Here is a 15,335-nt window from a genome sequence, read left to right on the forward strand (position 1 = left end):
GTAATTCCATTAAGTACAAAAGCATGTATTTACTGGGGGAGCATGAATGTGTACAGAGCGTTTTCGTATCCGCTCATAAGCTCAGCGTGTGTGTGACGGCATTCTTTATGCCTTTATGAAAGAATCAGGAAAGCAGAACCCTGCTGATATTTCATTGTTTACTTTCAACTTCATGTTCAAAAAGTTACATAGTATTTTAACAGTTAAAATGTGCTCAAGCACCGCGTTCTAAACTCCTAAAAGCCGCTTCGGACAAATACAGAACATTTCAATGAGCGATAAAAAAAGAAAGCCGTATATGTATAATAAAGTGTAAAACACATACACGTTAAAAAAAAGTCATTAAACATCACCATTAATGAAAATAAAGTGAAAAGAAGAAATGTACAAAAGTCTGTGGGAACACGGGGGGGGCGGAGTGTGTGTGTGTGTGTAAAGCTTCAGTTGAACATGTCGTCGAAGTCGTCCTCCTCCCCGTTGTCCGACTCGACGAAGTACTTCACCTCCTTCTTGGCCCGGCCCGGCCGGTCGCGGGACGCCGCGCCCGTCGCGCCGGGGCCGTTGCTGTCGTCGTCCTCGTCATCTGAGGGGGGCTTCTGAGGTTTCTGCATAGGAAGGGAGGGGGGGGGGGGTAACAAAACACTTTGTTAATATGAACTGCACAAGTAAAGTTCATGAATATTTTTTAGTAGTAGCCAACCAACACAGTTTGGTTAAAAGCCTCGTATATGATATATTGTTGGGTTTCTCTATATAACCTTTTAATGCAAAATAATCATCGGAAGAACAAGAAACTAAAGCTGCCGAATTAATGTATTTGTAAAAAAAAGCTACATTGTAAAGAGTACAATATAAATACGTTTGGATTTAAAATCAATCGGCCTCAAACACAACATGTTGTTGATCCCGGCAGCTTAAATAATTTGCATGACAAACACAAACATTGCATCTAGTGAACTAAAGTCGCATCGATACTCACTCTGCCGACAGGTTTCACCGCTTTTTTCATTGGACTGTACTCATCTTCGGAGCCTGAGCCCTTCCTCTTCCTCCCTCTGCCTTTACCTGCAGGTACACAGAGAGGGACCAAAAACACTCACCATCGGCATTGAAAAGCGCCTTCTCGTATTCCTGTGAGGAAACGCGGGATGTGTGCTGTACCTTTGAGAGCCGGTGCTGGTGCTGGCTTCTTGGAGCCCGTGTCGGAGTCAGAGTCCCAGATGGATTTATCGGGTTTCTTTGCTTTTGGTGCCGGTGGCTTCTTAGGCTTGGCAGCTGCTTCGGACGGCTTCTTGGCTGCTGCTGATCACAGATTTAAAAAAAAAAAAAAAAAACAACGTCACACACCGCTAAACGCACGGAGCGGTCATCTGCAGTGCCCTCCGGTGGACGCGGCGGGTCATCACCTTTCTTTGCCTGCGACAGCTTGTCGAAGGCGGAGCTGCTGGAGTAGGTGGAGAAGCCTCGGCCGACGCCGTCGTCGCTGTCAGACTTGGACCCGTCTACGAGACAAACACATGCTGCTCATTCCGTGCGGGTCACTGACCTTTGGTAAAAGTTCTTCTGCTGCGCTTGTGCTGCTGCTTTTACGAAAGACTGAGAACAAGATCTAACCGACCGGGAGCCCAAATGTCTTTTTAATCTAATTGATTGCAGCACAGCTTCGGGTATTACGCTTTCTATGTTTTTCTAAAATGTCAAAGATTAGTGAAATTGTCATAATTAGCATATAAATAAATGTGTTGCCAAAAAAACACACATTGACCTTTGACCACCAAATGGTATGCAGGTAATCCTGTGAATCAAGGCTGTCTTAGATCAGCGGTTCTTGTCTGGTAGCGTTGTGGTAGCTCCTAGCATCAGTGCACATTAGTCCTAAAGTACATTGAGTGGTCTGGACAGGAACAATCCATTTACCATATAAAAAAGGATCAAAAACAATCACCAAAGTCTGCATTGCGTAACCGCTGAGGGGTTCACTGCACACCGACGCTGAGCTGATACTCACCACTGTCGTTGCTTTTTTCAGAGAAGGCCGACTTGGACGAGAAGATGCTGGTCGTCTCCTTCTTTTTAGCTGCAGGTGCAGCGGACCTTCAGAGAAGCACAAACAGTGTACTCAGCATATTCGCTCCTAGATACTTTTTGGGGCCTTCACACCGTCTCAACAAGGACAGCTCACAGGAAACGAGTGGACAAACATGCAAACAAAGGGATCTGATGTGTGAGAATCGCCTCCGACCCCAAACAGCAGGCGAGCTCCCGGGTCGCGGTTCAATCTTACGTGGTCTTTTGTTGGGGAGCCGAGTAGGAGTCCTCGTTATCTTCGTCGTCTTCGTCCTCCTTGTGGTCGCTGTGCCGCTCCTTGGTCTCGGAGGAGGCGGGAAAGTCGTCTTTAGACGACCTCATTGGGGAAGAAGCCCCGTCGTCGCCGCCGCCGTTCTCCTCTCCCTCAGCATCCTCCTCCTCCTCCTCCTCTTCCTCCTCCGAGAAGTCGAACGTGTATTTCGGCTTGGAGGCTGAGAGACGGGAGCAGAGTCTGTGTCACGGCTTGAATAATTACCGGGTGTTGCGGCTGCGTTGCATCAGAGCCGTCTGACGCTCGGAGCAGACGGACGCTAATGACACTGACGAAACGTACAACCAAAGTTATTTTGGATAAAAATGAAACGCTAGCAGTCAACGCTGAAGGTAAAAGAATCAAAGACTTATTTAAAGAGAAACAAGTAATAAGAAAGACAAGAGGGGGGGATAATGGGGGAAGTGTATTAAAATTCTTTGCAGATTCTGTTCTACTTGATGGATTCATTTTGTGATGATTCATTCACTGTAAGTTATTTATATATTTGTGTATTTGTTGGCAAAGGGGAGAAAAAGGAAAATATCACCTGACTTTAAAGATACTACTATTATTTTACTACAGAGAGCCATGATGAAAGGATAGTGGTTCTAGCGTCTGCACTGAATACTCAAACTACACCTAAAAGGCCGTTGGCTCCGTTTACCTGACGCCCTCTGGGACTTGGTCTCTCTGGGGATGACGGGCTGGATGTCCTCCGCGTCGCTGTCGGACTTGGACTCGTCCTCGGACCAGGGGTTTCTCTTTTTGGCCTTCTTAACGGGGGTACCTTTGGGTGCCGGGGGTTTTCTCACTCTGGGAGCACCTGCAGCACAGAAAACAAGGTCAGAAGAGCTCCTGCTTGTTCAATAATAGATTTCAGTTTTCTCACAGAGCTGTGAAGCGTCAAGGAGCCTCGAGGAGGTTTCTACCTTCAATACCAAACCGACACAGTAAACTAGGAGACAACCCGGCTTATTGTCTCTGGCTAGATGCAGTTCACAAATATGTGTCTGAGCTGAGGAATCATTTATTTAATGCTACAAACACCCCCTCCTCCTCAGTCTGCAGTAACCGCCGTCTAAAAACAACATTTGAACATTTAAGAAAGGACAAAACAGATTTGGTGGATTTTCAGGTATTTGGTGGAGCCGCTGAAGTTCAGTACTGACCGGGTTCTTTCTTCTCTTTCTTGACACGTGGAGCTTTTGGTTTGGGCGCAGCGCTTTCTCCTGTTGCTCCCTCGACGGGCAAACCTTCCTCGTCAAACTCCAACTTCACGCCAGGATCTACGTCACTCTGAGGGAGGAGAAAAAAGACCCCGTAAACCATCCCGGACTCCCGGTGTCACTCTTCTACTTGGGGCATTGCGTCGGCGGTCCTTACCTTCTTCTTTCGGGACAGTTTCTTGGCCGCGTCGGATCTGATTGCCAGAGTCGGAGGCTCCACCCTGCGGCCAAACGGCGAGGGCATTGTCTCCTCCAGGTTCAGCTTCTTCGCTTTGGGTTTGCCCACCTTCCCCTTCACCAGTTTGACGGCCTTTCCTAAACTCTGCTCCTCCCGCTCCTGGAGCTCCACTTTCTGGCCGACGGAACACAGCGAGTCTCCGGTTACGAAACTTTCTACATTCAGATGGAAGCTGGCCTGAGATAAAGGCACGTAATGATCAGAGCGCTATACGAGAACTTACATCCAGCTCCTCGATGAACACTGCCAAGTCCTCCTTCCACAGATCCTCTGGTTGTTTCTTCTGGAGATCATTCAGCTCCGCTCTCTGCACATCAGCACATATTCACTTTGTTAACCAGCACTTCATCCACAACATTACTACACAGCATGATCTTTGGTCTTTGGTCCATGTGTCTATTTCTCAGAGGTGTGCCTCATTTATTCGCTTCATACGTGTTGTTTTATGAGCCTCTGTGTTGCGTGTAGGCAAACGCAACACATAATAACTCAAATACACCATTAAAAAGAGCAAGACACTGAACACAGTTAAGAGCTTGGAGGAATAAATACAATGAATGAAATCAATGATTAAGGATACCTTGTGGTCCCTCTGTTTGAGCAGGTCGTCCACCTTCTCTTTACTCAGGCACCACAGAGGCATGTTGAGGATGTAGTTGAAGTTTGGCCCCGACGAGGAGCCCGAGTCCACCGAGCCGTCGCTCTCGTTTCCGTCACGGTAATCTTCCTCCTGGGCCTGTCGGAGAAAAACAAAGGCAAAATCCTGTCATGCAGCAGTAAATTCTGCTTCTTCAGCCTTCTGCTGTGATTAATGTGTATTTACTGGCGTGGAGTTTAAGAAAAGCTCCCTCTTGTGTTGAGATGGCAAAATGAATTATATGACTTCATTACTCGCGCTGTTGTTGAGTGATGTTTATGTTACAGTCCAGTTAAAGCCACTGGTACCTTTTCCTGAGACTTGGACCAGGCTATGACTGGATCGGACTCAAAGCCTTTCTGGACGAGCATGCGGATCAGTTCACGTTTGGTTTTGTTCTCTGGAAGGATTAAAGAGAATACAGGTTATAACCAGGCAGCCCATGTGGAAGGGCCATACACTAAAAACAGGTCTGACTGTATAGAAGACTCACCTGGTTCGTTACCTTGTAACCATTTAACTATGATCTTAAAAGATAGTTGATTTCAAATCGGCATCCTTACCGATTGATATTTTTCCCTCGATCTTCTCCAGGACAAAGCGAGCCTGGTTGCTCAGTTTGGCCGCCTCGGATCCCAGGCTGCCCAGTAACCAGTCCTTCCTCAGCTTGTAGTAGGTCAGGCGGAGCTCGTAGAACTCCCTGAGGATGTCCTGGACCGAATCGTACCTCTTGAGACAGCCCATGTGGTCAAACAGCACCTGAGGAATTAAGGGGTTGAAATCTGTTACGGACTATTTTATTAAACGAACGATTTCCAAAAAGGAAACACCAGGGAGGCCAAAGCCATCTATTAAATCAAAAAGATGTCAGTTCACCATGGAGTTGCAGGTGAGGCTGGACTGCAGCTTGAAGACTTTGTGGAGGCCGACTGCTTCGGCTTGGGCCAGTTTCTCCTCAGACAAGCGAACCACAAACTTGACCGTTGTGTCCGTGTGATATTCCTTGTAGTCGTAGATGAGAGCTGGCGTTTTGTCATTTCCCTGCAGCATGGGCTCCAGCACAGACTCCTTATACGCCTGCACACCAGGAAAGAAACAGAGTCATACACAGATTAAGCCCCGTTATTTTTGTCGTTAAATGTTCTAGTTCTACGTACAAACACCAGTTCACTTTTATCTTGAGTAAAAAAAACTAATATTTATCATTTATAAGTTATCCCTGAGCAAATAAGCGTGATTGTACCTGTGTCCAAGTCCGAACGGGAAGCTCTGTGATCTCAATGGTGTTTCTGTCAATGACCAACACCTCTCCACTGACCAGGTACTGGTTCTGACCCAGTTCGTGAATCACCCCTTTGAAGTTTTTGTACCTGGGAAGCTGTGTTGGGAACAGAAATGACACAGGAACATTAGGTCTAATGTTTCACACAAACATAAGACGTACTCTCCTCTCGGGAGCCGCACGACGAGCAACAAGCCGAGAGGTTCACCAGGAATCTGTAAAGTGCAGCTGATCCGAGTCGCTGAGGCAATGTGGTCACGTCTGCAAGAGCGTTTCCTTTTGTTTATCTCAACAATGTGATTTAAGAACAGACTACTCCAGGACACTACACACGCTGGCTCTCATTATAAGTGTTCATATCAGCAGCGACGCTCGTTTGGGAGAGTTGAAACGGTTCGGAGTATCAACTATAGTTAGAATAAATACCTGTAACATCGAACTTAAGGGCCTAACGCAGCAGTGGATAACCGGAAGCTCCTGAGTCACCAGAGGAACCCGTTAACCACTTTTATTGCTAATGTTTAAAGATTTAAACAAAGGACGGCGGCCTTCATGCACCGTGCTCTCATATTTAATCATAATTATTTTTGCTGCATCTATATGCATGCGACACAAGTAGTAAAAATACAGATCCGCTGGCGGTTTACTTTCTGATGTGGTCTCATTGTCAAACTCAGTAAACAGAAAACAAACTGGCGACCACGGGCTCAGCGGGCTTACCATCGGCAGCGGATCCTGGTGGTTGAGCAGCCGGTTGATGTTGTTGACGATCTCTCGCGGGTCGTAGTTGGGGATCTTACACGCCCAGCCCGTTCCGATGCCCTCGGCTCCGTTGACCAGCACCATGGGGATGATGGGAATGTACCACTCCGGCTCCACCTTCTGGTTGTCATCGTACAGGAACTTGAGCAGGTTGGAATCCCCAGACGGGAACAACAGCTTGGCGAGTGGACTGCGGGAAAAGAGAACGTAAACATGACGGCGCGCTCAACTGACGACGGAATGGCGCTATTGTGTTCGTTGTTGCGTCACCTGAGCATGGTGAAGATGTAACGGGGGCTGGCGGCGTCTTTGCCTCCGTTGATGCGAGTACCGAACTGACCGAGCGGCTGCAGGATGTTCACGTTGTTACTGCCCACAAAGTTCTGGGCCAAGTTCACGATGGTCATCATGAGAGCTTGCTACAGGGACCGATGGGAAACAGGTACAAGTATCATATAGTAAAATGTATATGTGTTACGCAGAAGCTCAGATCATTTAAAAAAAATACATACAATACACAGTAATGGAGGATAATTTCAAAATGTACAGCCAACATCTGCTGTTATAACGACCCTAAACATCTGGTGGACGGTACCTCTCCGTGATGGTAGGCGGACATCTCTGCAACCGAGCCGGCCAGCTGTGCTACTTTCACTTCCCTCTTGTCGTTCCTCTTCAAGCAGGTGAACAGCACCTTCCTCTGGCCGGGCTTTAAACCTGCCAACACAAACCACCAATACGTGAACCCTCCACACAAAGACGGGACAGGGAGTGACGGTTTCAGCCTGAATAACGGCACGGTCCAAGAAGAGGAGCACCCGTCCTTCACGGCTCACAGAGATGTGGTGAACGTACGAACCGTCAACCAAGGACGGGATGGATCTCTCGTTGTCAGAGTTGGAGAAGAGAATCAGCTCTTTGTTGATGAAGTCATTGTAGGAGAGGTGCCTGGCCTGAGTTCCATACAGGTATTGCTGAGAAAAAGAATAGTTGAAAAATACTTTTAATACGCACACTCCACTCAGAGGTATGCTGGTATATCCGAGTGCTTGAAGAGAAGATGTAGTGCAGGAATTAGCCTTCAGGACGCTTCCCAAACATCTATCGATACATTTCCAATTAAAACCGATAACATAAATGATCCACCGTCACACCACAAGGTTTGTGAAGCCACAAACCAGACATCATGACACACACACACATTGCTGCCTACAGACTGTTGGGCAAAAACACAAACCTCTGGTAGGCCGTGCATCCTCCTCTGGCGTCTGTCCTCCATGAAGTTCGTCAGCCACTCTTTCCTGTCATCCGTCTTCTTCTTGCTGAAGGCCTGGAGCCAAACGCAGCAGGTCAGCCTCCATTTAACACTTACTTCAAGTTATTTTTAAACGACGGCTGACGTTCCTGCACTAATAAGACTGCGCCGTCTCGGACCGTATCTAGAGAACAGAGCGTGGCTTCTCACTGACCAGTGTGATGGCAGCGTCGTCCTCGGCCCCGCTGTACCTGAAGGAAATGCGGTGCTTCTCCATGTCGGCAAAGTATTCCTTTGCCTCTTTGCTTGTACTCGTTCCCAAACCTGCAGCACAAATGGGACATTTGCTGTTCAAAGAACCAAAGTCGCTCTAGTTTTTATACCAATGTTCATCTGAAAAGTTTAGATTGATGTAATCAATACTTTAGAATCAAACCTTTGTAGTACTTTATATGCCAGGTTTTAAAGTTCTCTGTGTTTTTCTTCCACTCATCAAACTCTGGAATGCTGTAGAAGGCCGACTCCTGCTTGTTCTTGGTTACCTGCAGACAACAATGAATCAGTGAGGTCCCGCTTTACTGCGGCTTTGATGGATAGATGGTCATAATAGTAATCTGTGTTGCTCCTGCAGTAATGTACACAGTGTGTGTGTGTGTGGCTCGCTTACTTTGACAATGGGTGTGATGAACTCCTCCAGGAATGTGTGTTTCAGTAGAGACGGCCAGTTGTGGTGGAAGAAGTTGATGAGCAGACCTTTGATATGCGAGCCGTCTTGATCCTGGGGCAAGACGGGAAACGTTAGAACTACTGGTGTAGCGGCTGGGAGTGACAGCGGGCGGCGTGTAAGTGCTCCTGAGCCAAGTCACCTGATCAGTCATGATCATGATCTTGCCGTAGCGCAGGCTCTTTAGTGACTCGGGGTCTTCATAGCTCTTCTTGTATTGGAGGCCCACGATTTTGATGATGTTGTTGATCTCAGCATTTTCCATGATCTGTTGAAAGAATGAAGCTAATTTCAGCTGCGAGGTATTTGACAATTATGCTTCATTCAGCCCGATTTTCAGATCAATTTTGAAAAGCAGCAATTTTCCAAGTGCAAATGTGACATTACATATTTGACAGCACAAATAAATGACCAGACGTGGTATCTAAAAGTATATTGATAAAGAATACATGAGGATCCGGCGCACGGCCAGGCTTTCTCATCAGCCGGTACTCAAATAAACCAGAACACCAAACACATCTTCTCACAATCATCCAGCGTCGTACCTGCTTGTGCGTCGCCTCTCGCACGTTAAGGATCTTCCCCCTCAGAGGAAACACGCCGTAGCGATCGCGCCCGATGACTCCCAGCCCAGAGACGGCCAGCGACTTGGCCGAGTCCCCCTCGGTGAGGATGAGTGTGCATTCACCCGAGTGTTTGCCACCTACGACACGGGCGTGGAGGCGGTTAGTTGATCTACTTGCTGTGCATCACTGTGTAATTCCTTAATAAGCCACCGCGCTGCTAACACACCGGCGTCGTTGGCGTCGTCCAGCTTGGGGATGCCTTTGATCTTGCTGTACTTCACAGATGAGCACTTCTTGTTGAGCTGTGTCTGAGCTTTGAACTTCACCCAGTTGAGTATACTCTCAACGATCCCGCAGTTGGTTGCCTGCGGGAGACAGAGACACAAAAGTTGTTGTCATCACTGGCGCCGACCAGGTTGGTTTTGGAGGTGGCAGCGAATGGGAAGTGTCCTCACTCCTCTGATGAACTTGTCCGAGAGAGGGCACTTGGACCCGAAGCTCTTGGTCTGGAGTGTCATGTTCTCCTTGGTCTGGGAGTCAAATGTGGGGTTCTCGATCAGTGCGTTCACAAACACCCAGATGTGGTTCTTCACCTGAAGCACAAAGGAGAGGAGGTTTGATTTAATTTTAAAACACAGTCGCTTTGAGTTAAAAAAAGAGAAAATGTCTCCCTCATTCGCCTACCTGGAAGGGTTTGACTGTCACTCCGGCCTTGTTCTTCTTCTTCACCACTTCAATGAGTTTGGCCACTATCTGGTCCACCACATAGTCAACATGTCTGCCTCCCTGAAACATACACGCCCTCCGTGTTAGAAAGCGCACTTGTCTCTGCTCCCCCCCCCCTCCCATGTGACCGTCTAGCAGTCTCTCTCCGGTGGTTTTCAGACACCTTGGTCGTGGCGATGCTGTTGACGAAGCCGATCTGCTGGAACCCCTTCTCGCTCAGCGTGAGGCAAACCTCCCAGCGGTCGTTCACGGTCTCGTTCACCACCTTCAGGGCGACGCCCATCTCGTCCAGCTTGTCCTTCACGTACAGATCCACGTAGCTGCGGAACCCTGTCACCTTTAGTGACAGAAAAGAGGGAGCAAGTTAGGTTTAATAGGTTGATTGAAAAATAATCCGTAATGAGGTGGAGAAAACTTACAGGTAATTTCTTCCCGTTCAGCGTGACTTTGACCCCCCTGCAGGAACCAGCGACATCGTATGCTCTGCGAGTAAGAAGCGCTACAGTGTCCTTGTCCAGCTTCTCCATCTGGAACTTCGAGAGGTCCGGCTGGAAGGTCACGCAGGTGAAATCATCCCCATCAAAGAACTTGATCTTGGGCTCAGACGTCTTGCTCATGTTGTTCTGCCACGTCTGAGGACGATTAAAAAGCAAACGTTGGAATACAGAAACACTCACCGGGCTTTTCAATTTCCACATCATTGTTGTTATCTTCTTACGTCCCTTTACTCCACCTTCACTGCATCGAGTGCAGTTAGTTCCAAACAACTGTGATGTCACCCGGTGATTTACAAATGTACCCATAAAACCCTAAAGGACTTAACCACGACGAGTGATGACATACACCCCCTTACCTCAGGTATGATCACGTGTCAAAACCCTAAAAAACAGCAATTACTTCACTCAATTATCACATAAAATCTGTGGGAAATCAGATTACCGCCAACTAGTCTGATTAAAGAACAAAACAACGGTCATAATTTCTTTGGTGTTTTCTCTTTACAAAGCAATCAAAGCACATCAGAGGCATCCACACCTGCTTGAAACTGTGTCTGTACTCCTTGCAGGCGGTTTCCACTGTGAACTTGGTGCTGAAGATGTTGCAGAGTTTGGCGCCGTAGCCGTTCCTTCCACCTGCGGCCAAACAGACGGTCCGCAGTTAGAAATATTCACCGTCCCGGACGGTCTCCAGCAACCACCTTTTAAGACGCAAAGATGCCTCCGCTCACCCGTGACCTTTTTCTCGTCATCGTCGTAGTTGCTCGAGGTGAGCAGGTGGCCGAAAATGAGAGCCGGCACGTACATCTTCTCGTCCTTGTGCTCCACCACAGGGATTCCTTTGCCGTTGTTCCAGATAGAAATGGTGTTGGACTCTCTGGTGGCGGATGAGTTACGGCGAGAACATGAATAGAACGTAGACGCGGTCAATCTGAAACATCAAGCTCTCCAGAGGGGAACTGAAAACATGGCGTCAAATATCATTTATATTATATGCGGTTGGATTCTTATTGAGGTTTAAAAAAAATAATTGTGAATAGTGTATATTCTGCTACACTATTAACGTCCTCCCTGTCACATGGTTAAAAGCAAGAATAAATCACTCCTAACAATCATTAACATTCTCGCTCCCTCTGCTAGAAGCCGGCTCAAACGGCCCCACAGGTCACATGAATGACACAGGAGCCATTTTGCATCCAGCACACGCGTTACAATGAGAGCCGGTGTGTAACTGGGCTTCCTGGGAATTCTGGCTCGACGGCAGATGTGCCGCGGTGACTCTAACTGACGCCAGCGGTGCTTCATAATAAGCTCGGCCACAAACCGGCGCGGGAAGCAGTGGTGGGGAGCAGCGGCATCTCCATGAAACCACATTAGCAGCCGAGTCATGAGTGCGGCGGGGCTAATGGTATCATTTATACGGCGGGGGGTGGAGAAGGGGGGGGGAGCAGCAGCAGCTCGGCTGAAGGACGCATCGGATGCTGATGCAGTCGGCGGGCTGAAGGTGAAGCCGATATGAAACAAGAGCTCGGTGCTTTTCAGCACCGGCTCATTATGCTCAAACCTCATCCGTCTGTAGGCTGTTCCCTCCCCCCCCCGAGCCCTCAAAAGGAAGAACGTGAAGCCGGGGACGGAGTTATTGCCGTCGCAACTTACAGAAAACCAAAAATCCCAAAAGAAATCGGCGATGTAATGAGCTCATGATCGCCGTGGATACGTCTCCATGAGATTGTTTAGAGGAGCTGCTCGTGGCGGAGGAACGAAGTGACCAAGCTTTGGTTAGAATCCAACATGTCCACCTGATCCAAGTGTACACGGTTTACTCCTGAATACTCAGCGTTAATTGTATTTTTAAATGTTTGCACTCACGGATCAATGGTGATCTTTATTGCGTTCATGTTCTTGTCTCTTTGTTTGTTGTCTGCCGCGTTGACTGTCGGGAAAAACAAAAATGTTACACACACACACACACACATATTCAACACAATGCTTTCAGAAAATATGTTTACTTCTGCAGCTAATTACTATTCTCATCATCATCGTGTAATCTGTCAGCAAATCAGTAGTTGCAGCTCTAGTGGGCGGATGAAGAGCTCGTCCAAACATCTGGCTAGTTGTGTGTGTGTGTGTATGTATACACATCCAAACTTGTATTTTTGTTATATCCACTTCCGTTCAGCGCCTTGTCTTTGTACTCAGGACACGGAGGTAATATTCAGACAAGGAAACAGTGTTTAGTCCAACATCTTTGTGTCAACCACATAAAAACAACTATTAAAAAGACTAAAAGGAAAAAGTAACGGAGCCGATTCACTCACCAAGAATTTCATCAAAGATTTTGTACAGTCCAGGAACGTAGGTGATCTCCCTCTGGTTCATTCCTATTTCTTCATCAAAAACCCACATTTGCTGGAAAAAGACACACACACACACACTTGTGAGTTGAGGGTCAACTCGTTGGTAAATGTTGTGAAAACAGAAAATCAAAGAGTCGGCAAATGGACTGAACGCGTTAACACAGTCGGAAAGAATCTGCTCAGAAGAATTAGATAATCAAGTTTAACAAAGATGATGATCAAACAAAATGTGTTTTGTTGTAATTTGCAAGATGAACGAAATGGCTGAAAAGTTGTTACCGCCATGAGAAGTAAAAATATAGATCTTTCTATTGTTACTGCCGCAATCCTCACAGAAAAAATACTCTTTATGATCTTATGCATTATTTGTATAATTACATACATCAAAGTTAAGTAAAAGGAAATCACACGTTTGGTTTAGTGCAACTTATAACCACTCAAAACATAAAGCAGATCACGGCTGCTTTTCCCTCCTGTTACCACTGAGAAACTGTTCTAACCTGCAGCTTCAGGTGGAGGCCAGAGGCATAAAACACACGCAAAGACAGAAATATACACATGTTTGTCTCTCCTTGAAGCCAGCGAGGAATTCCTTTTGCTCGGGACTCACCTGAGTGATCGGCTCCACGGTGCCGATGTACGTGTCCGGGCGGAGAAGGATGTGCTCCAGCTGGGTCTTCTTCTGGTACACTCGCTCCACGGACAACTTGGAGGCCGCTTTGGCCTTCTTGGAATCCTCCATCTTGCCAGCATCACCTCGACCATTCGCAGCCTCCTGTTGGGTAGATTTGTTTTTGGATTTGTTACACACGTAACACGTAAACTCTGTAGGTCTCGAGACCTGCGAGACAATCAAGTCTTCTGTGCTGCTGAAAGCAGGTTATACAGTGAACACATGTTTAACAGAGGAGGTTTACTACACACATATCTCTATTCTGAGTCTGATCCTAACCCATCAAATCAGAAAAATATTTATTTATCTTTAATTCCAGGTAGAATACAATCCACGATACCAACCAATGTTTCCTGAAATTTTTAGAACAGTTTCTGCAAGGACGGCAGTGCTGCTCCACAATATGAAGCTGTTTAGTTAGTATGTGCTTTACTGTGGTGTTACGACGTCCTGTTTAAAAGGCACATTCTCACCGGTAGACGCTGCAGGCTTTACCAAGCCAGTCAGTGTACTATGGATTAAATAGTCCACTTCTTTCATTGTAGTTATACTGTAATACGCTGTGGCGGAACGTGGCGGACGCTTTTATGCTGCTTCATACTTCCACTCAGTGGAGATGTTGTACTTCACTGTAGCAGATTTAATACACAATATAATATATAATATAAGAAGTACATTAGGATACATTATATTACAGGTTAGGAAAGCCAGCAGTGGATGAAGGGAACAAAATTAGCCTCATATTTACCAGCTGGGACATTAAAGTATGTACTCCATGCATTATGTATCACCAGTTACTATTCAATAAGATAAGTAACGTTATAATATTCTAAAATAGGCTCTTCAGCACAATAAATACTTCACGCAGTATTTCAAGCTAAAAAAAAAGCAACTTCACTATTAAGAAGAGTATTTTTACATTAAGTGTTGCTACTTTGACTTAACTAATGTAAGTTAAATACCTAAATAGTTCTGGTAATAAACGATGCACGTTGGCTATTAACGCTACGTAATGAAAGTAGCGTTGTGAAGTTACGTTAAACATCAACTTGCGAAGGAACGAGGCAACTTTCAAACGGAAGTTTTTTATTGAAAGTGTGAGTTTTCCTCATCGCGGGTGTAATTACACATCTGTAAGAAGCAAGGTCACCGGTGCTCGCTCCTCAAAGCCAGTGAGGGTTTTAAAAGGCGAGACAACAGCTGGCTGCTCTTTAACAGCAGCGCACGTTCTCGTTTTACTTATTGGGGGATTTAACGTCCCGTTAGAGGCGAGCTGAAGCCTTAAATGGCGTTTTTTTTGGGGGGGGGGGGGGTGTAGAAAAGCATCGGTTGTGTTTTATAAAACTAAGTTACTCAAAGGTTACTTTTGTGATAAACTAGCTTACCATCCACGCCAGACCTCCGCTTCCTGCGGCGCCGTTGGACATCTTCCTTTGTGGTCCTAATTCTTAATAATGCTCCCCGTAAAATGTCTTCAATTCCCGTTGTATTAAAGGTCCGTGTGTATCAGTTGCTGAGAGCTAGTCGGACCGGTTTATCTTCCATGTTTTTCTTCGGTTTGCATTAAGGATAATCCTTTGAATGTACCAAAACAAGTCGAGAAGGGGAGTGTGTCGCGGCTATTGTTAAAATCGACGAGCGGAGCCACAGTGGGCCTAAACTTCCAACAAAGATGCTAACCGGGCTACTTGTGTTTAAATAAATACGCTAGAAAACGCTCACATTAAATATAATTACAAATGCATGAGAAAACAAAATAGAATACAATAGGGGTTCAGCTCAAACGCTAAGAAAACGATGTACTTAAATACATTTCATTTTAGAAATAAAACGAGGATTTAGCTAGCAGCAGCTCAGCTGTCCGGCTCCGCCATCTGCATGATGGACGGCGAATCGTCTTCGGGCCGATGAGCGGACCAATCAGAGCGCGGCGTTTCAAAAGCGCCGGTACCTCGACCAATAGGAAACGTCAACATTCAGTGACCCAACGGCTTTTCTCTTCCCGACGCAAGATGGCGGCAAAGACTCGCTCTTCATCGTGAAAAGAACCA

The 15,335-nt window shown here is 46.6% G+C and overlaps 1 protein-coding gene across 2 annotated transcripts; it reads right to left on the reverse strand.

Moving 5' to 3' along the window:
* Positions 1-144: 144 nt before the first annotated feature.
* On the reverse strand, positions 145-15,276 carry top2b (DNA topoisomerase II beta). 2 transcript variants are annotated; one of them, XM_040187963.2, is made up of 36 exons: positions 14,670-15,276; positions 13,222-13,386; positions 12,573-12,663; positions 12,124-12,187; positions 10,986-11,131; positions 10,793-10,890; positions 10,177-10,389; positions 9,921-10,094; positions 9,716-9,817; positions 9,487-9,624; positions 9,258-9,396; positions 9,011-9,168; positions 8,608-8,733; positions 8,409-8,519; positions 8,178-8,283; positions 7,956-8,065; positions 7,724-7,816; positions 7,346-7,460; positions 7,082-7,203; positions 6,757-6,905; positions 6,445-6,676; positions 5,686-5,820; positions 5,319-5,519; positions 5,006-5,201; positions 4,751-4,842; positions 4,386-4,541; positions 4,029-4,112; positions 3,725-3,919; positions 3,511-3,637; positions 3,006-3,164; positions 2,285-2,519; positions 2,009-2,094; positions 1,407-1,502; positions 1,162-1,299; positions 980-1,065; positions 145-605 (listed from the first exon to the last, which is right to left on the reverse strand). In XM_040187963.2, the coding sequence occupies exons 1-36, from the start codon at positions 14,709-14,711 to the stop codon at positions 441-443; spliced, it is 4,845 nt and encodes a 1,614-aa protein (XP_040043897.2). In that variant the 5' UTR covers positions 14,712-15,276; the 3' UTR covers positions 145-440. The 2 variants fall into 2 exon arrangements, with proteins under 2 accessions (XP_040043897.2, XP_040043896.2); XM_040187962.2 differs by having other exon boundaries at positions 1,162-1,302; positions 14,670-15,252.
* Positions 15,277-15,335: the final 59 nt, after the last annotated feature.

The sequence above is a fragment of the Gasterosteus aculeatus genome, chromosome 10 (assembly GCF_964276395.1).
Source record: "Gasterosteus aculeatus chromosome 10, fGasAcu3.hap1.1, whole genome shotgun sequence".
NCBI classification, from domain to species: Eukaryota; Metazoa; Chordata; class Actinopteri; order Perciformes; family Gasterosteidae; genus Gasterosteus; species Gasterosteus aculeatus.